The 20,305-nt window shown below is 36.1% G+C and overlaps 1 protein-coding gene across 2 annotated transcripts in view; it reads left to right on the top strand.

The window, feature by feature from the left end:
* The first annotated feature begins 380 nt into the window (after positions 1-380).
* Positions 381-20,305, top strand: part of LOC306861561 (sodium-coupled neutral amino acid transporter 4-like) — a 35,877-nt gene continuing 15,952 nt past the window's right edge. The window contains exons 1-8 of one of the 2 annotated variants that reach the window (XM_079403910.1): positions 381-510; positions 14,776-14,914; positions 15,095-15,182; positions 15,263-15,378; positions 18,427-18,500; positions 18,588-18,680; positions 18,758-18,839; positions 19,961-20,043. In XM_079403910.1, coding sequence (XP_079260036.1) covers positions 14,811-14,914; positions 15,095-15,182; positions 15,263-15,378; positions 18,427-18,500; positions 18,588-18,680; positions 18,758-18,839; positions 19,961-20,043 — 640 coding nt within the window. In that variant the 5' untranslated portion in view covers positions 381-510; positions 14,776-14,810. Of the gene's footprint in view, positions 511-9,968; positions 10,024-14,775; positions 14,915-15,094; positions 15,183-15,262; positions 15,379-18,426; positions 18,501-18,587; positions 18,681-18,757; positions 18,840-19,960; positions 20,044-20,305 lie in introns of those variants that run through there. The other variant, XM_079403909.1, reaches the window with a different exon arrangement.

The raw sequence follows: 20,305 nt of genomic DNA, 5'->3' as shown, positions 1-20,305 counted from the left end.
GTAATAAAAATAAAAAAACAACATTATAGTTGTATGAAATAAAATAATTAAGAAATAAAAAGGCTGTGTAAAAAAATAAATCAAAGTAAAATAACAAGTGAGGTCAAATAAAATAAATTGAAGCAATTTAAGATAAATCCAATAAAGAAAAGTTATAAAATGAAGTCATTGTTAACAAAAGCTGTGACAAAACAAAAACACCCTAAATAAAATAAAATAAAATAAAAGCAAGAACACAAACTGCCCAAACACCCTTGTGGACCACGCACTCACTCACGAAGCCCCTCATGATGACCTTCTCTGGAAGAGACCCACGACATTACCGTGTGTGTGTGTGTGTGTGTGTGTGAGAGTGTTGTTGCTGTAATTTGATGCTCGTGGAGGGTCTGCCATCATCACATGGTGGAAATTTCCACGCGCTCCTCCCTAGTCAAACGGGTTTGATCTCGAGGAGCGACGCCAGTTTCTCTGCATCCTGCGAGCTTTGCGCTGATTCCTTGGAGGATCCAGGTGGGTTCAAACACACACAGACACACATTTATTACCAGAATGGAAGTGAAACATTGATGTTGCGCCTCTGCAGCATCACAGTGTGGCGCTGGCGCGAGATACAAATGATACATTTGAAAGCATCTCTAAACCGCTCTGAATTGCTATTATAATCACAGAATGATTGCTTTAAACTATATATATAAATGCAATTTAAACATATTAATTATTTCAAGGCTGCTAAACGACAAAACGTAGTAACTTTTGCATGTATTTTTTTCGCAAATCACAAACTGAGTTACTTTATCATGCACGCGCGTACAAACCTGAAAGCAACATGTTTGAAACATTATCGTGCGCATTTGAACGATATATGTATTAAAAACGGCTTTTGAAACGTGCATTTGTAATATTTTGGTGAACAGTATTGTGTCGGTTTCACGCAAACAAAGCGTTTGTGTTTGGCGCGCGCCAGCGCTCGTGCATCAGTCGACCAAACCTGCAGCTTTAAGGGCTTTAAACACTCACAATGCGCATTTACTCTCGCATCAAGTGTTTAACAACATTTGTATCATTTTACGAGGTCTGAGGCTGGAAGAAAGGTGATGCATGTCGTAGTTTGTGTATACTAACAAACGAGCTTTATACAGAGAGCACGTGAACTTTACCATTGTTTTCAGAGGGAAATATTATTCCTGTTCCATTTCCATTTAGCAGACACTCTTATTCTTTATGCATTTAGCAGACACTCATATTCTTTATGCATTTAGCAGAGCCTTTTCAAAACAGGAAGAAAATCCAACTATTCATTGAGTATTTCGGAGAAGTTTTAGTCATTCCAAACTACATTTAAACACTAAACTGGCAAAGTAGCAATGCATGAGAATGAGAATGAGTGACTCCATGTGCTGCAGTTGTATTGTGTATGCTAATCCAGAACATTCTATAATGTGTGAACCGCCCACCAATGCTCAACTCATTTTCTCTCTCTCACACACACACACACTACACTGGATGGAGCTTTAATAATTCATGAGAACTACCATTAATTATTGGTATTGCATGCATGCTTTTAGCTCTTATTAATTTAGAGTCTGAGCTATAAAGATTTTCAGTTACGTATGTTAGTAGGTTCATTGTGTTCTTTTGACTGTCTTTCAATGTGAAGACGACATTTATTTATGTCCATCAAAACATCATTTAAAAGAACAGAACATTATGAACCGGCATGACTAACAGAGAAGTGTTTGCGTGTTGGCATAATTGCTTTTTTGGATGTTCTAGATGGCAACAACTGTATGATCAAGCTCACTATTATTCTTATTTATTTATTAAATCATTTAGCAGACGCTTTTATCCTAAGCGACTTACAAATGAGGACATAAGAACAATCAAAACCAACAAAAGAGCAGCACGTGCAACTAAGTGCTATTACAATCATGGTTAGCCTAACGCAGTACAGATAATTATTATTATTATTTTTGTTTTAAATAAAAAGACATATATATAAAATAGAATTATAATAGAGAGTGCTAGAGTTAGAGGGTCAAGTAAAGATGGAACAGATGAGTTTTTAGCCGTTTCTTGAAGATGGGTAAGGATTCGGCTGCTCGGATTGAGTTGGGCAGGTCGTTGCACCAGATGGGAACAGTTCATGAAAAAGTCCTTGAAAGTGTCTTTGGGATGGTGCAATAATGCGTCGTTCACTTGAAGAACGCAAGCTTCTAGAGGCACTGAAGTAATGAATTTAGGTAAAGGGATGCAGAGCCAGTGGTGGTTCTGTAGGCAAACATTAATGCCTTGAATTTAATGTTTATGACATATTATGTTTATTCTAACACATCATGGCGCCGCGGCTGTCCTCCATATTCATGTCTAACTTCTTGTTCGTTCGCTCCAGGTTGTTTGAAGCCCAGCATAGTAAAACTGATAAAAGTAAACTTTCCCTTGTTCACTTACACAATTTAAACAGTGCCTCTGCAATGTCATGATTCTGAACTGTAATAACCTGCTTGCCAGGTTTCAGCCAGAGATGAATGATTGCCGTCACACTCTGTTGTTCAGAATATCAAAAATCATTCTAATATTCTGATTTGCTGCTCTAAAAAGCATTTATTTTTATTATGTTGAAAACAGCTTTTTTCAGGTTTCTTTGATGAATAGAAAGTTCAAAAGAACAGGATTTATCTGAAATAGAAATCTTTTGTAAAATGATAAATGTCTTCATCGTCACTTTAGATCATCTTAAATAATCCTTGCTAAATAAAAGTATTAATTTCTATAATTTCTTTTCCCCCCAAAAAAATAAAATAAAATTATACTGACTCCAAGCTTTTAAATGGTATCGTGAATAATGTTACAACAGCTTTTTATTTCAGATAAATGCTGATCTTTGGATTTATCTATTCATATGCTCAACAGTTTTAAGTATCGATAATAATAATAATAATAATAATAATACATGTTTCTTGATCAGTAAATCAGTATATTAGAATGATTTCTGAAGATCATGTGACACTGAAGACTGCAATGATGCTGACAATTCAGCTTTGATCACAGCAATCAATTACATTTTAAAATGTATTCAAATAGTAAAAATATTTCACAATATTACTGCTTTTGCTGTACTTTCTACAAATAAATGCAGGTTTAATGAGCAGAAGAGAATTCTTAAAAAAAAAAAAAAAACATTAAAAATCTTATTGTTCAAAATGATTTGACTGTGTATAAGTCACATTTTCCCTCCTTAACAAAATAGAACATTTTGTTAGCGTTACATTAAATGCTATTCTGATGTTCTCTGAGTATTTGAATATTTAAAAAAATATTTAAAAAAAATTATTGATGTTAAGAGAACATTTTAAAGCAAGTAGCAACATTTAAAATGTGAACTTCCAACTAAAACGTTTCAGAAAATCAATATTCCATGAATGATGTATAGATAATGTTTTTATGCTAACACTTTGAGAACATTATCAAAGTTCTAAAAAATTATCAAAGTTATCAAAACTTTGAGCAAATGTTCTATGAATGTTACTGAAAGAACATTTGTTCATCACTTTGAGAACATTCCCGATTAGCTGCATTATTTTTACATTCAGAAATGTAGCTTCATTTTATTTAAAGTGAAACTGAAGCTAGCTGTGTGTGAAATGTGCCGCTCAAATAAACTTGGGCTCATAAACTTCTGTCATTCTGCATGGGTCTTAATATTTTGTGTGCTTGATGTAAATTGCAATATATATATGTTGCTTTGGAATAGAAGTCGCAGCACATTTTAGATCAGGGGTGGGGAACGTTGATCCTGGAGGGCCGGTGTCCCTGCAGAGTTTAGCTCCAACCCTAATCAAACACACCTGAACCAGCTAATCAAGGTCTTCAGGATGCAGTTCGGTATCTGGCCAAGCCCAGAGTGGGCTGTAGCCCCTATTGTAATCGTATGCTTTATTATTATTATTATTATTATTATTTTCTTCCCATGGGAGTCTATGGCAGCCCTATGAACGGAACATAGGAAAATGATTAGTACAATTGATTACTCTCTTCGTGCTGATCACATTCAATAGCTTACATTAAGACTCCACCCATTACAGTAAATTTTGAAAAGTACAGTAAAAGCACAGGATGATCTTTGGACTGAGCCGCACAGAAATAACTGAACAGATTTTTTTTTTATTCATCTTTGTTCAAAAGTTATGATGTTGTGAACTTAACGAAGTCGACCCAAAATTGGTTCAGAGGCTGTATGTTGGCCAAACTTTGATCAATCGAAACTTGGTATGCTTCATCAACACCATGGTCTGGGGGTCCATGCCAAAGTTGGGAACAACGCCACCTATGCGTCGTGAGATACCAAACATTCACATTTTCGCTTATAACTTTTGAACAGTTAGTCAGAAAATTATGATCTTGGTGTGTTTGGATTCCTTGGGTAATGCCAAATCAGATCAATTTTGCCAGGATTGGCTGAACCACGTGTCCGCCATTTTTAAATTTGTTGACTTATACTAGTAATCTTAGCATTCAGCGGCTGAGTGGTGCACTCTGCTATGCCACTGGCCCTGAACCTTACAGGTCGAGGGTTCGAATCCCGGTTGGCTCAAGCCCAGACAGTGAGAGGTCCTGTGGCCAGAAGCAGTGCAAACATTGCTTTTGTTCCAGACGTTGGATCTTCCGGGCATGTTCGTCTTGAATCAGAAACGTGTGTTTGTTCGTTCTCATCCCAACTTCTGTTCAATTTTGAACTTGTGTGCTTCTGAACCTATTGATTTTTTCCATGTACGTTCTATTTCAGCTTCTTATGCTCTTCCCGCTCTGCGCCACGCTACAGCCCATTCGTGGGCTTGGCCCCGGAATCGTTGCTTGCAGCTATATTTTTTCCAGGGTTTTTCAGGGTTGGAGCTAAACTCTGCAGGAGAGTGGCCCTCCAGGATAAACGATCCCCACCTCTGTTTTAGATGATAGAAAAGCAACCTTTATTCCAGAAAATATGGTCATTTTTCTCACAATAACTGTGTATATCACAGTGTAGTTGTTTTTGATGGCAATTCAAAGAATGAATGGTTTAATATCATGAGAATCATTGGGTTCAGTTTTTTTCCCAATAATGAAAGCGCTTCAGAAAAAGAACTGATTCTTGGACCCAACTGTAATTTTGGCGCAAACTCAAAGACTGAAATAACCTCAAAGAACAAACACAGATGAAGCCACAATGTTCCTGAGCCAGAGCAGAATGTCACTTTTCCAGTATCGCCTTCATCAGCAGCTTCAAATTGGACATGATGTTTATGATTATGATCAGAATTATCAGGAGGTATCTTTATGAAACTAGATTTTTTTTAAGAACATGAGTGCCCATGGAAAACCCACCGCAATGCTACAGTGTTCTGAATGGCTGAATGCCAGAACGTTGATATATGGTTACTTATTGGTTTTTAGCACGACACTAGTGTTGTCTGGGTGGTTTCTGAGTGCCTCGTGTGAAAATAGTCCATCTTCACGTCTATAGATATGGCTTTGTCGTCGTTCATCCTCATCTTTTGTTATATTCAATGCAAGCAGCTCAGGTCAGTCCATTATGTGTTCTGCAATGAGCAAATCAATAGACTGATAAGATGTTGGACAGAGAGATGAAACCAAGGACACGACAACCAAAAAATAAACATCAGAAACTCTTTGTCAGGCTTTTGTATTTGCAATCCATTTTTTAATTCAGTCAAGCAGTTTTTGTAGCGGTGTGTAGCAGCATATTTTCTTATTTGTTTCTACCATTTCTGCTGGCGGTAAATCTGTGGAAGCCCAAAGATTTTACGATTAAAAGTTGTGAAATTTGGCACGTTGATCGAGCAGCATTTCAGCTACCCTTATGCCAAATTTGGGGTTTTTATTTCAAACTGTGTAGTGCCACCATCAGCTCAAATTGCATTAACATTTCTGTTAACAATGCCTGAATCTAGGAACATAATGCTTTTTCATCTGATTCTGAGTTCAGTCTTAACGATGGCTTAACTTCTAAGCCAACTAGATTTTTCATCATTTTAAAGTCAAAAACATTATTTTAAACATTTCCTATTGGATTTTTCAAGAATTTATCAAATCCATCAAAAGTTACTCAGTGGTTTTTGATACTCAATCCATTTGCATGTGATGCATTAACAAATTTATATTTGTAACACTTGCATCGAAACTAAACTTAGATGTTATCATGGCCAACAGCGCCAATAAATAAATATATATATATATATATATATATATATATATATATATATATATATATATATATATATATATAATTATGAAATGATATAAACAAATATAAAGAAGTATAAGAGTCTGATTTCAGATTTTATGGAGCAAAGGTGAAGCTGCGTTATGAGATGGTGGAGGTTCCTGGTGTCTGTCTTCCTGCTTCTTGATATATTTGTGTAATGTAATCTAGAGCCGTACGGAGGGTCGGGCTGGATAATCTTAGAGCTGAAGGAGAACATGAGTCCTGCTACGAGCGCTCAGAGAAATAATAGCACTGAGAGCGTGCAGGTTGAGATCTGAATGTCACACGAATGTAAATCGTGTGTTGTTTGGGACGATTTGTCCAGTTTTTGGGTTGCTGGTCTCGGGAATGTGTGGAATGTTGCTTCCCAGTGTGGCATCTCTCTCATCATTCTTCTGTTTCTATGGCAACCACTCCCACATCGACGACAGTGCAGACGGTGATCTTTTGCTCCAAAATACCCTGTCCTAGATGCCACGATAATACCATGAGTCTATTTCAGGTCTTGAAGAAAATATATCAAGAGATTGATTATATTGGTCAGAGGAGAGAAAAATGTCAAATTTGAAAATAATTTTTTTTTTTCAAATTTTGAAAACTTTAACATTTTCAAACTTTTCACATTTCAAAATTAGAAACAGTGTTAACTAGTTTTTTTTTTAAACTGAATGCTAAGGAAATATAACACAAAGTATGGTGCTATAAATCTATATTCATTTTATTTTAAATGGAAATTAAAAAAAAACTTTGCTGCACTTTAAAAATGAATGTTAAATCTAGCAAAGAATCCATTATGAAGAGATTGAAGAGTGTACTGTTGGTCCACATCCAGAAAAAGGCTTGAAAATACTGGTTAGAGTACATATTTGTTGTTGTTGGCTCTCCTCCTTATAAGAAATAGCGTCTAAATAACAAAATGATGGGTTATTTTTTGGGACACTAGTTGAGTGCTTATTTTAAAGTCTGTCTGAACTGTTGGTTTGTTTGAGATATTTGGATTTATTTTAAGGTTCTATAAAATTAGAATGTTTAGCTGTATTTTTAGCAAATTAGTCATTTAATTTATCATACAGTTCTCTGTGAGTGTGAGGTAGAGGTGTTGTGTTTCTGTGGAGCGTTGTGTGTTTGACCCTTGAGCCGGAGCTGCTGATTGGCTCGTGTTGTTGAGAGTGTTGAGTGTCTCCGTATAAGGAAAGGCCTCTTGGCACAGGAAGACTCTTTCTCCTTGAGATTGGAGCACCTGCATCAAGACAGTAAGATTGGCTTTTTACTATGACTAGCATTTTACAGTCAATAACATGTGAGGACATTCAGACGCAGTCATGATGTAGGAGCTGATTGATTTATTGGACTCATACTTGCAATGAAAAAGTCTGTAATTTGTCTTTATTTGTGGGTAGCATTTTTTTTTGTAAAATGCCTCATCTTGAATGGCTGGATTGGTTTTACTGGGATTATGTGTTTGGGAAGATGTGGAGTACTTCCCAAGATGCAAACTATCACAAACCCAGCTTCAGGGTGGTTTAGCTGGTTTGCCACTTTGGATAAAGCAGCTGTTAATGTTAGTAGATAACTACATTATACAAGAAATTGGCTGAACACATTTTATACAAAATTAGCTTGCATATTTACCAAAATTCACCAATAATTGGCAATGTAGCACTATTGGTGGCCAGTATTTCAGTTGGCACTAATGGATTTTTTAATGGCCAACATGGATAGACATCTGGAGTGCTGGTATTGGATATAATGTTGATGCTAAACTCATTTTTAGGGATGCACGATATTATCGGACTGATATCGGAATCGGCTTTAGCGTAAATGAAAAAAAAAATCACAAACATGACACTTGTAGATTAAATAATTTTATATATACTGATGTATTCATTAATGTGTAATGTGTTTTATTTTTTTAAACCAATCATCACAACTCTTTTGTTTTAGACCATCTACAAATGTTAAATCCTAAAATAAAATCTTAGGGTTAACACTGCATCTTTCTGGGGGAAAATGCAGCAATTAAAATCTTATACATGCATGCATGCATATATTGACAGTTTATTTATAGTTATTTTCAAAGCTTCAATGTACTGTCAAAAAACCTTCATTATTTTTTATTTAATTCTAATAAATAAGTTCTTGTTAAAAACTAACCAAAATTAAAAATATTTTTCTTATATATTCTGTACTGACTTGGTGTTGTTTCCAAACAAAAGGAAATATATCGGTATCGGCCAAAATTAGATGGAAAAATATCGGATATCGGCAAAATCCAATATTGTGCATCCCTACATATTTTATACACAAATATTACCATAACATTATTAAGAATTAACCAATTATTGGGAATGTAGCACACAATTATATTGGTGGTCAGTATTTCAATTGGGACAGGTGGATTTTTTTGGTCAATATTGATATCTAAAGATTTGGAGTGTTGTTATTGGATATAATGTTGATTTATAACTATATAACATACAAAAACATTTTCTGAACACATATTTTACACAACATTTACTTGAGTATTTACCAAAATTCACCAATAATTGGGAATACAGCACTATTGGTGGCCAGTATTTCAGTTGGCGCTGATGGATTTTTCAAGGGCCGATATTGCTTTCTAGAGATCTGGAGTGCTGGTATTGAAACAAATATTGATGCTGTAGACATAATAAGCATGGTTATTACCATAATTATTATAAAAACTTCACCAATAATTGGGAATGCAGTTCACTGGTATATTGGTGGTCAGTAGCCTATTTCATTTGGCGCTGAAATTTAAATATCTACAGATCTGAAGAGCTGGTAGATAATGTAGATCTATAACTACATACTGTAATACAAAAAGATTAGCTGAACATGTATTTTATGCAATATTTACCAGATTAATTGGGAGTATATGACGGTAGTATTGAGGTCAGTATTTTAGTCTGCGTTGATGGATTTTTCAGTGGTTGATCATATTGATATCTAGAAGTCTGGAGTGATGATATTGGATATAATGTTGATGTATAACTACATAATTCAAAAAAATTACTGAATACATATTTTGCTTAAATATCTTACAAAATTCACCAATAATTTCATTTGTTGGTAAATTTTTCCAGTATTTCAAGTGGCATTTCAATGGCCGATATTGATATCTGGAGATCTGGAGTGCAGGTATTTGATGTTACTACTTAATAATAATAATAATAATAATAATAAAAACATGTATTTTACTTTAATATTTTACAAAATATCCCAATAATTGTGAAAGTAGCATGTCTTTTTATGTCAAGCGGACGTGGTTGTTGGCTGATATCGGCCAATAGGATTTCTGATCGGAGTTGAGTTAAATTTCTGTTCATCTCTGGGTTTTTGATCAGTGACCCCGGAGTGTGTGTCTGCATGTGTGTTTGCACACACCTCAGTCGCATACGAAGATTGGCGGCTGCTGGTTGGCGTCCCAGAGCGGGACTTCAATATTTGCGTCCGTGAGGCCGAGCAACCCCAGATTCTTGCCCCAGTGCAAACAGAAGTTGACGCAATGCGCCGCCTTATCTCAAACTAATTTCTGGAAGCCCGTGTGTCCTCAGTGACGCAGGTGGAGGGGAGAGGGTGTGGAGCTTCGAGCTGAGTGGTTGATATAGAAGCATCCTGATTGGCTGAGTTGGGCCCTCCCAACGCTCTTTAAAGCTTCCACTCACCTTCAGGACTAAAAAACGAAGCTCATCCTTGATCTGTGAGCACATCTAGTGTCCTGCATCTGACCGGCTCTCATTGTGAGTAACCAAACCACCATTAATACATTTTAATTGGGTTAAAGCTAGAAGAGATCTGTGGGTTTTGCATTTGGTTGCTCGGTGTTGGTGCTTTTGTGTGTGTGTGTGTGTGTGTGGTCTGCATCCAGCCGGCAGCTTGAAGAATACTGGTTCAAGCACAAACACAGACATTCCCTTTGAAGAGCGAGTGTTTCTCGTCGTAAAACACTCAGCTCAGCTCCAGCTGCTTGGAGGCATTCAGGCCAACAGCACAACTAACTTGGACCGATTTAAAGCCAGTCAGCACAGGTTTCACCCAAATTGCATCCGAATAGTTTGGTTTAGATCATTGGTCTCAAACTCAATTCCTGGAGGGCCACAGCTCTGCACAGTTTAGCTCCAACCCTAATCAAACACACCTGATCCAGCTAATCAAGCTCTTCAGGATCACTAGAAACTTCCAAGCAGGTGTGATTTGGAGCTGGTTGGAGCTAAACTGTGCAGAGCTGCGGCCCTCCAGGAACTGAGTTTGAGACCAATGGTTTAGATGGTTTATTTTGTTGTTACTCCAAAATGCTGCTGAAGCTCTATAGGAGAGATGCATGAGATTACCGGAGAAATCTCTGAGATGCAGTGGTTCTCTGTTTAATGTCTTTGCTGTCAAGGACAACCGATTGAGGTATTTTGTCTACCGTTTTTCTACTTCTGCTTTCGGTTGTAAATCTAAAAGAGTTTTGTGTTGAGAGCTGCTGCAAATCAAGCTGCATTAGTCATGTGTGTTATGAGACTGTCAAATCTCAATGTGTACTGAAGTTAAAGGTGTGGTCGTGTTTCATTAACAGGGTCTGTTTGGGTTTGTTGCATCAGCTTGATCTGCTCTCCGCTGGTTAGACTGATTTTACAAGGCTGGAGTTTGTTCTTAAACTTGATGTTTTACAGCTGAAGTTACAGGTGTTTAAATGCTTAGTTCAGAATCTACTATCATGCTATGCTGCATTCTCTGTTATATAAGGATAAGATCTAAAGCTATACCTGCAATTGAGGAATATTAATTAATGTTGTAATAAATAGTTTTAGTTTTCATTTCATTCAATTGCACATTAAAAGAAAATTATCATCAAAAATGCCTATTTTTGATAATCCAGTAATTGAAAAACTTGGTACAAATAAATGGTGCACTGAAAAAAAAACATTTCATAATTCATTGCCAAGAAATGGCAAGTACGCTGAATTGCATGACATTTTGAAGTCTGAAATAGTATTTTCTTGTAAAACATACTCCAACTCAGGTTAAATAAAATAGGTCATAAAAGCTTTCTACTAACTGAAATAAAATGGTTGTTTATTGTATATTGTATTTTATTTCAGTTAAAGTTAATTAAAAATAAATTGTAAAAAAAAATTATAATCAGAATAGCCTGCGGAAAGGCCAGTTTACTACTATTATTATGTATTTTTCAGAGTTGTTGTGATGTAGTAAACCATACTATAAATTGTCTAAAAGTATCTTGTATCTGAAATTATTCTAACGGTTGTTTTCTATGATTTTAGTTAATAAAGGTTGTTAATATTGCAGCAGCAACAATAACAAAAATATTGTTTTTGGAGTATTTTGACATTTCTAAAATGTCCAGTTTATAATAATGTCATGATTATAATACTTTTTAAAGGTTACAAAAACTTTCTTACTGTGTTCTACTAATTTTATTTTCACTCAAAATATAGTTATTTAAACATTGATTTTTAAAATATTTTAAGAACAAGTTTTCTTGTTGTGGCTATAATTATTTAAAGGTTACAAAAACATTACTTACAGCATTCATCAAGTACAATAACATCATAAGGATGTTTTGGGAGTGTTTTCTCTCAACGTTCTGAGAACGTATCAAATATTAATGAAGTTATAAGAACATTCCATAAACATTACTTCAAGAACAATTTGTCCCAAAATATAACTTTTAAAAAATGTTGTGAGAATGTTCCCTGTTAGTTGGGAATTATCTTTGCTTTTTTTTTTAACAACTTCGAAAGTTCAGTTTTTAGAAGTGCTTCAGTAATTCGATCCGGTTATTTGGACTTTGGTGGACACAGACCAGCTTCAGATTATTCATTTAGAAATGAATTTAGTTTCCCATTAAAGAACTCAAAGATTATACAACACAAATGTCTGACTTGATTAGATTAATTGCTGTGAAATCATTCTATATTTATGCATTGATTTGCAACGTTGCTTGTCAATCATGAGCAGCCAGATAAATTAATTATTATTATTAAATGAAACATTGGTGTGTTTCTACATTATTGCTGTTGTTCTCTAGAAGCAGTAAGTGTCTCTGTCTAACAGTCCAGCCGTAGTATGAATGCACAGTAAAAACTGTTCTCATCTGTAAATCCAGTAAATGTCCCACATCTGCGTTTATTCCCAGTCCTGTGGAATATTTCCATGAGTCTATAGTTCAGCAGTTTCTCTGGCCGCGTTTATGAATCCTATCAATAAAGGCTTTGTGTCGGTGAAGAGGAGCATTGTGGGTAATTGGGTGTAAGAATGGTTTGGCGGTGTTTTGGCTTATTAACTGGCTCATCGGAGTCTTATGTAATATTCTTCGTCCTGCTGGACGCTCAGGAAATGGTTTTCAGGGTGGGTTGTGCCTTGCATGGGCTGGAAATAGCTGACCTGAGGCCAGTGTGCGGTGTGCGCTCGTAACAGGTGTGTGCCAGGGCGCAGCTAAACGCAGCTGATTCCAGAGCTAGTGCGTCATGGAGCGGATCAGACACAGATACAAGAGTCCTCAACCCAAACACTGAACAAACGCAGCCTTTATGTGGAGCTGGAGCAAAACACTGAGTCCTGCAGCAGCACTCAACAGAGAATAAATGCTGAATCCAGCGATAGTGACATGTGTGTGATTGTAATTATAAAATATCACTGCCGCAGTCTGTTAAAGATCTGAGCTGAGTTTTAGTATCATTAAAAAACTGTTATAGTTTTTATTCATATAAAATACTCAGCATTTGAAGTGGATCAAAGTTGTTCCAAAACTTAAAACCAAAATGTGTTCTTGTCTTTCGACAACTTTGAACTTTTTTGGTCCACTTCAAATGTTGACTACTGTATTTTCTGTTTTTAGTTAAAGGTTTGGTGATTGTTATTTTTGATATGTCTGTATTCAGGATTTGTTTATTTTAGTATAATTTTATTATCAACTGAGATTGAGAACTAGCTGAAATAGAATTTTACGTTGTATTTTATTTCAGTTAAAGTTTCATTTCAAGAAGCAAAAACAGAGTTATAATCATAATAGCCCACGGAAAGACCAATTTATTACTGTTATTGTGTTGTTGTGCTGTAGTAAACTACTATATATTGTCTAAACAAGTATCTTATATGAAAAGTAATATGACTTTAGCTAATAAAGACTGTTAATATTGCAACAACAAAAAGATGAAAACTTAAAAAGTTCCAAACTAAAGAAATTGGATGAATTTTTCACTCAAAGCGGGGAAAGAACCGCACCGCGGGCTTCCAGCCCCGAGCGAGAGCGCTAGCTCTGGGGAATGCCGGTGGAGATAGGGCAAACCCGTCCGCCAGATCTAAGTGAGATCCCCGCAATCTCACTCACCGCCATGCCTCAGCAGCGGCGGGACCAGAACCGCGAGATCCTCGTTCACAATAAGCCCTCTCTCTCTGGGGGGAAGAAACCACGGTGCGGGCTTCCGAACCCAGAGAGCGGGCGTTGGATCTGATGGAAAGGACGAAGATAGCCTGTCTTCATTCCCTCCACCTGATCCATCTGCGATCCCCACGAGCGCAGCCGCCGCCCCGCCCTTTTTGGCGAAAGCAGGGCCGGTACCACGAAGAACGCTGGTGAAAGCTCCCTCCTCAAAGAGAGCCCTCTGAGAGCAAGCATACGCAGTGACAAACGCTCACAAAGCGGGCAGTCAGTTCCCTCAAGAGCTGATTCTGTGTGCTTTGCTCTCAAGCAGACCACACACGGACTGTGTGCATCCCCAGCAGTGAAGAACACACAGCCTGTAATGCGATCTGCTCTTGCCCAAGTGCTAGTTCCCTGCACTTAAAGACATTGTGGAGCTTATTTCAAGTGACTGTAAAACAAACAACACTAAATACGACTTACCTCATAGATCGACAGACACACACAGAGTAGCAGTTGCTGAATGACAAAAAGCTGACGCCGGTTTCACCGCACATGCTTCCAGCTGGTCATTACATCACCTCGGCCGTGACGTCACGCCCATCCTTTGGACAGATTTCACTTGTATTCAGAGCCGGTTACGCTGAAGGCGTCCTCAAAGCGGCTTATTTATTCAGCTTTCAGTATAAATCTCAATTTAGAAAAAATGTACGCTATGACTGGTTTTGCAGTCCTGGGTCACACATGTATCAAAATGCCATCTTTGTAAGTATCCTCATAAACACAGTCATTTAAGTCTTAATTGAATGTAAACAGCTGAGAAAGAAAAGCATGTGTAACAGTATATCGGATGAGCTTGAGTTTTTTTTTTGTTTTTTTTAGCAGTGAGTTTTTCTCTGTTTTCCTTTTTATAAGCCTGTATTAGTTTTTCTGTGATGCTGACAGTGGTGACAAGAATAATGAAAATTCTATGGTATCAAAAACTTTATCATAAAAACCTTATTAAAAGCAAATATAACTATATCGTGATATATATCGTTATATAAAATTGCTCATATCGTGACGTAAGGTTTTGGCCCTAATTCTAGCTCTAACCGAACTTCTCTGGTACTTCTTCCAGTTGTTTTCCCAAAGACGAAATCCTTAGCTGTAAACATGGAGCGTATGGAGCTGAAGAAAGTGAGCATGGAGGCGGACGATGAAAGCAGTGTGGACGAACGCTTCACGCCCATCGATTCAGAGAAGGCCACCATTAACAGGTCAGAGTCACTTGTGTGTTCGATGTCCACATCTAGAACATTGTGACATAGTTTGATGGAAAATGACAACATATGCTGACATATTTATGCATTGATTCATCATGTAACAGCAAACAAACAGAACCTGTGAAATATCTTAACATGGTGTCTGAAATCACGTGTTTGTGTCGTCGATTGCAGCTCACTTCTGGATGAGGACGACACAGAGAGTCAGAAGTTTCTCACCAATGGCATCATGAAGAAGAAGAAATATGAGGAAGAAGAATATGTGAGATCCTTGTTCTGAAGCTCATTAGCATATTCATACTCTCTCTAGAGCTGTTGGTTAACTCTGTCTCTGTGTTGCAGCACCCGGGTCACGCGTCGTTTGGGATGTCCGTCTTTAACCTCAGTAACGCCATCATGGGCAGTGGTATTCTGGGACTGTCCTTCGCCATGGCCAACACTGGCATCATACTGTTTGTGTGAGTATCTGTGCTCAGAATGATGTGGAAAGTGGGAGGGGCATGTATCAATTTGGCTCATGAATATAAATGACGTGCCAGTATTTTCAGCCAATCCTAATCCTAGTTGTGAAAGGCACTGGTTGTATTAGGATAGTGTCATTACTACTTTCTTCACTAAATATTTAGTGTAATTTACTGTAATAAAATAAATATAATACTTAATATATACATAATTTTTTTTAAATGCATATAATAATAAAAATGTATAATGATTTCAAAAGTTTTAATAAACTTGCTATGGCCTAAAAATGTATTTATTTATTTATTTATGCATACTACAATAGTTCAAAAGTTTTAATTTAAAGCAGTAAATAAAAAATACATATTTAAAAAAATAAAATAATATATATTGATTTCAGAAATTTTGATGCTTGCTCTAGCCTGATTGTAAAAATAAATAGCAGTTTATATAAAATGTCTGTGTCTGTGTATATATTTGAATGTAAATTTAGTATTTATTTTTACAATTGGTCTGCAGCAAGCATTAAAACCTGAAACATAAAAAAAAAAAATATATATATATATATATATATATATATATATATATATATATATATTAGTTAATGGTATGATAATTATTGTTACTGTCAGGACGTAGCAATTTTTTTTATATAATTTAGACATTTTTAAATTACCCAAAACTGAAATAAAAATAAAATAAAAAGAATAAACACTGCAGCCCTACAGCCCTATTTGTAGCCAAACTGGTACTTCCAGAAACCCCCGGAGAGGTTCTTATCAAAGAATGTGCTGGCGATCGCTCTGTCGGGACGGCAGGATTTGTGTGACACGCTACACCTCACATATCACTAGTAAACTATATGGCTATATTTAGCTCAACGTCTGATGTTCAGTGAGGGGTTAAAGTGTGAGTGTCTGTGTGTGTGATCGTGTGTGTGTTTGTGAGAGTGTGTGCGCGACTGCGCGTGTGTGTGAGTTAGAGTGTGTGTGTGTGTGTTTGTGAGTCAAGTCACCTTTATATAGCACTTTTAACAATACAGATTGTGTCAAAGCACTGAACAGGATGAAATTGGAGGATAGAGTGTCAGTAATGTATAATAATAAGATTAAACACTCAATTTTCAGTTAAAGGCATTTCATTATTGAGTTCAGAGATGTCATTGTCTAGATCAGTTTAGTTTAAATAGTATCTGCTAAATCAAATTGACGATAATCACTAGAAATTAAGTGTCCCCAACTGAGCAAACCAGAGGCGACAACGGCAAGGAACCAAAAGTGAGTGAGTGAGAGTGTGTGTGAGTGTGTTTGTGTCTGTGCGCGTGTGGGAGAGTGTGTGCGCGTCTGTGTGTGTGTATTCAGGTTTATATATCCTGGTGGGGACTTAAATGTGAATACACACAGACTCATGGGGACTTGTGTCATGGTGGGGACCTAATCTGAGGTCCCCACGGGTAAACAAGCTAATAAATCACACAGAATGTAATTTTTTTTTTATCTAAAAATGCAGAAAGTTTCCTGTAAGGGGTTGGTGTAGGACAATAGAAAACACTGTCTGTACAGTAGAAAAAGCATTACGCCTATGGAGAGTCCCCACAAGGATAGCAAACCAGACTCTGTGTGTGTGTGTGTGTGTGTGTGTGTGTGTGTGTGTGACGGACAGCAGTCAGCAGTGAACGGCCAGCAGGAGGAAGCAGTGGACGCACACCTTCAGTGCTAACGGTCACCTGAGCATTCAGAGCTAAACCTCGCATCGCTCATTCATTCTCTGGTGCTCATGTCAGACGGTTATTTCTGTTCGGTGAGCCGCGGGAGGCCAGTGTCAAGTGACCGAACCATCATTAACCGATTCTAGAGATCCATCTTTATGTCGCTCAGTTTGTGTCTCGCTGCAGCTGAGCGTGAATTAGACGTGACAGTGCATTATGGGCCGCTTTATATGTCATTCAGATGGTCTCTTCCTGTCCAAGTTGGTGGTTCTTGGCTAAAATAAACTGAATTGTGGACTAGATTTGCTGATAATTAAATCTTGCTTTAGAAAAGCTGGAAATGTTATCAATGCATATCTTTGACTTTAACATCCACTGTTGTTGCGCAATATTTCGAGTCTCGTCTGAGAGTCAGATGTTCTTCAGCATGTCTGACATCGCCTCATATCATCTGTAACATGCTGTGACATTAGCTGCGGTTTATTTTTGAAGCGCTTTCTAAATGCAGACTGCACATATGTGTCTGTGCATTGACCACACACACAGCGCTAATGCTAACACGCTGATGCTAACGATCCTCTCAAAATCAGGTCAACAGATTTCTGAAATGGAAACCATCAGTTGTTGAAATATTATTGAAATCTGACTTGTACTACTATCAAAATCAATAATTGTTATGATCTTTGTGGTTCAAAGCTGACCCTAACTGGTTTTAATACAAATCACCAAAATGGAAAATAGTAACTACCGCTATTTTTTTTTTATAAAAACATATAAATGAGATTGTATGATAAATACCAAATATTTAACATTTTCTAAGAATGTTAAAATGTCCAGTTTTCTTGTCGTAATTGTACGTTACGTACAACGTTCTACTCACTTTATTTTTACCCAAAATATAATATTATTTAAACATTTATTTTCAATATTCTACAAACGTAATAATGTCCAGTTTTCATGTGATTATAACATTATTTAAAGGTTATAAGAAAGTTTTTTACAACTTTATTTTTACCCAAAAACAAAATGTTATTTTAATGTTTTTTTTTATATTTTAAAATGTTAATGTTCAGTTTTTATTAGAACGTTATTTAAAATGTTACAAAAAATGTTTCTTAGAATGTTCATCTAATATAAATAACATCACACGAATATTCCGAGAATGTTGATCTCAAAACGTTTTCTCTCAATGTTATGAGAACATATCAGATATTATTAAAGTTACAAGAATTTTCCATAAACATTAAGAATGTTTAGTTGTAACATTAATATAACCGTTTTTTTTTTACGAATTTTACGTTTCAGGAAGAGTTTCTGATGTTTCCTTCTGTTTTTCCAGCATTCTGCTGCTTGGAGTCGCTATCCTGTCGCTGTACTCCGTTCATCTGTTACTAGTGACGGCCAAAGAAGGAGGTGAGCTTGTCGAGAGATCATAAACACACATTAATATATGAAACGCACATTAATTGCATTTGATGCTATAATATCCTCTGGCTACAGGCTCGCTGATCTATGAGACGCTCGGGGAAAAAGCGTTTGGATGGCCGGGAAAAATGGCAGCTTTTGGATCAATAACTCTGCAGAATATAGGAGGTAATGATGCTGCATTTAAAATAGCTTGAGTCTTTAGCGTGAGTGATGTGATATTAATGTGTTTGGCTCGTCTTCAGCCATGTCCAGCTACCTGTTCATAGTCAAATACGAGCTGCCGGAGGTGATTCGAGCTTTTCTGGGGCTGGAGGAGATCTCTGGGTAAGACTCAGTGATGATTAATGTGTTTGTGTCTGCATAACAGTAGATAAAAGCATAAGAACTGATTTATGATGGAAATTTGGATCGAAGCATCAATCAAACGTGTAAATAACGATACATATATTTAAGATATATATTTTTTTTATTATTTGTATATTTAACAAAAACTAAAATGTGTTGTTTGGGGATACATGATTTGCACTTTTCAATTAAATGTTTAATAATTTGTGTGTTGCTTATAACTACATTGCAAAATTGATATATTCCTCAGTATTGTTTACCAATACAAATATCCAAATATCCTTAAATCAATCATCTTGAAGTCTTGATTTCTGAAAAGTGTATCAAAATGAAGTGGTTTTTTTTTTTTAAGGTCAGGTTACTTTTTAAGAATCCAATTTTTTTATGTTAATTAAATTAATATTTATTATTTGATATTTATTTTAAATAGACTAAAATAAGTTTATTTTTATATGTATAATTTTTATACTTTATAATGCATTTTAAAGAAATATATTCAATTTAAATATCATATTATGACTTGTTTTCTGAAAAATTTATCAAAATTAAGTGAATTTATGCTTCAATATTTTTCTAACCCCATTGGCAGATATTTTGTCTTGTTTTAATCATTAACTCGCTTAATTCTGATGCATTTCTCAGAAAACAAGACTTAAGACTGCTTTTGTGCTCCAGGGTCACAAATATTAAGTCGCTGGGGTATATTTGTAGCAATAGCCAACAATATATTGTATGGGTCAAAATTATAGATTTTTCTTTTATGCCAAAAATCATTAGGATATTAAGTAAAGATCATGTTCCATGAAGATATTTTGAAAGTTTCCTACTGTAAATATATCAAAACTTCATTTTTGATTAGTAATATGCATTGCTAAGAACTTCATTTGGACAACTTTAAAGGTGATTTTCTCAGTATTTTGATGTTTTTGCACCCTCAGATTCCAGATTTTCAAATAGTTGTATCTCAGCCAAATATTGTCCTATCATAACAAACCATACATCAATGGAAAGATTATTTATTCAGATTAAACTAAATTGACCCTTAAGTTATGACTGGTTTTGCATCATGATGAAATGTGCTGTTCTGGTTCTCTGTGCAGTGAATGGTATCTGAACGGGAATTACCTGGTGGTGTTTGTGTCCATCGGAATCATTCTGCCTCTATCTATGCTGAAAAACCTCGGTAAGACTTTGCTCTGAGTGTGAGAGCGGTGGAGTTTGTGTTTGTGATGTTGTGAAGTGTGTGTTTAATAGGGATGCACTGAAATGAAAATTCTTGGCCAGAGCCGAACAAAATAAAACACTGGGCCGAATACCGAACAGTTTTTCGCATTTTTTTCCCCATATGTTTTCGCAGTTTCTTCTTTTTTTTTTTTTTACCATCCCATAAATTGAATAGCCAAAATATGCTTTTCACTGTTCTGTCTAGCTTTTCAAAGAACAAA

Source organism: Barbus barbus (assembly GCF_936440315.1).
Source record: "Barbus barbus genome assembly, chromosome: 42".
Taxonomy (NCBI): Eukaryota; Metazoa; Chordata; class Actinopteri; order Cypriniformes; family Cyprinidae; genus Barbus; species Barbus barbus.
The sequence above is the reverse complement of the archived record's forward strand: the minus strand, read 5'-3'. Positions and strand labels throughout refer to the sequence as shown.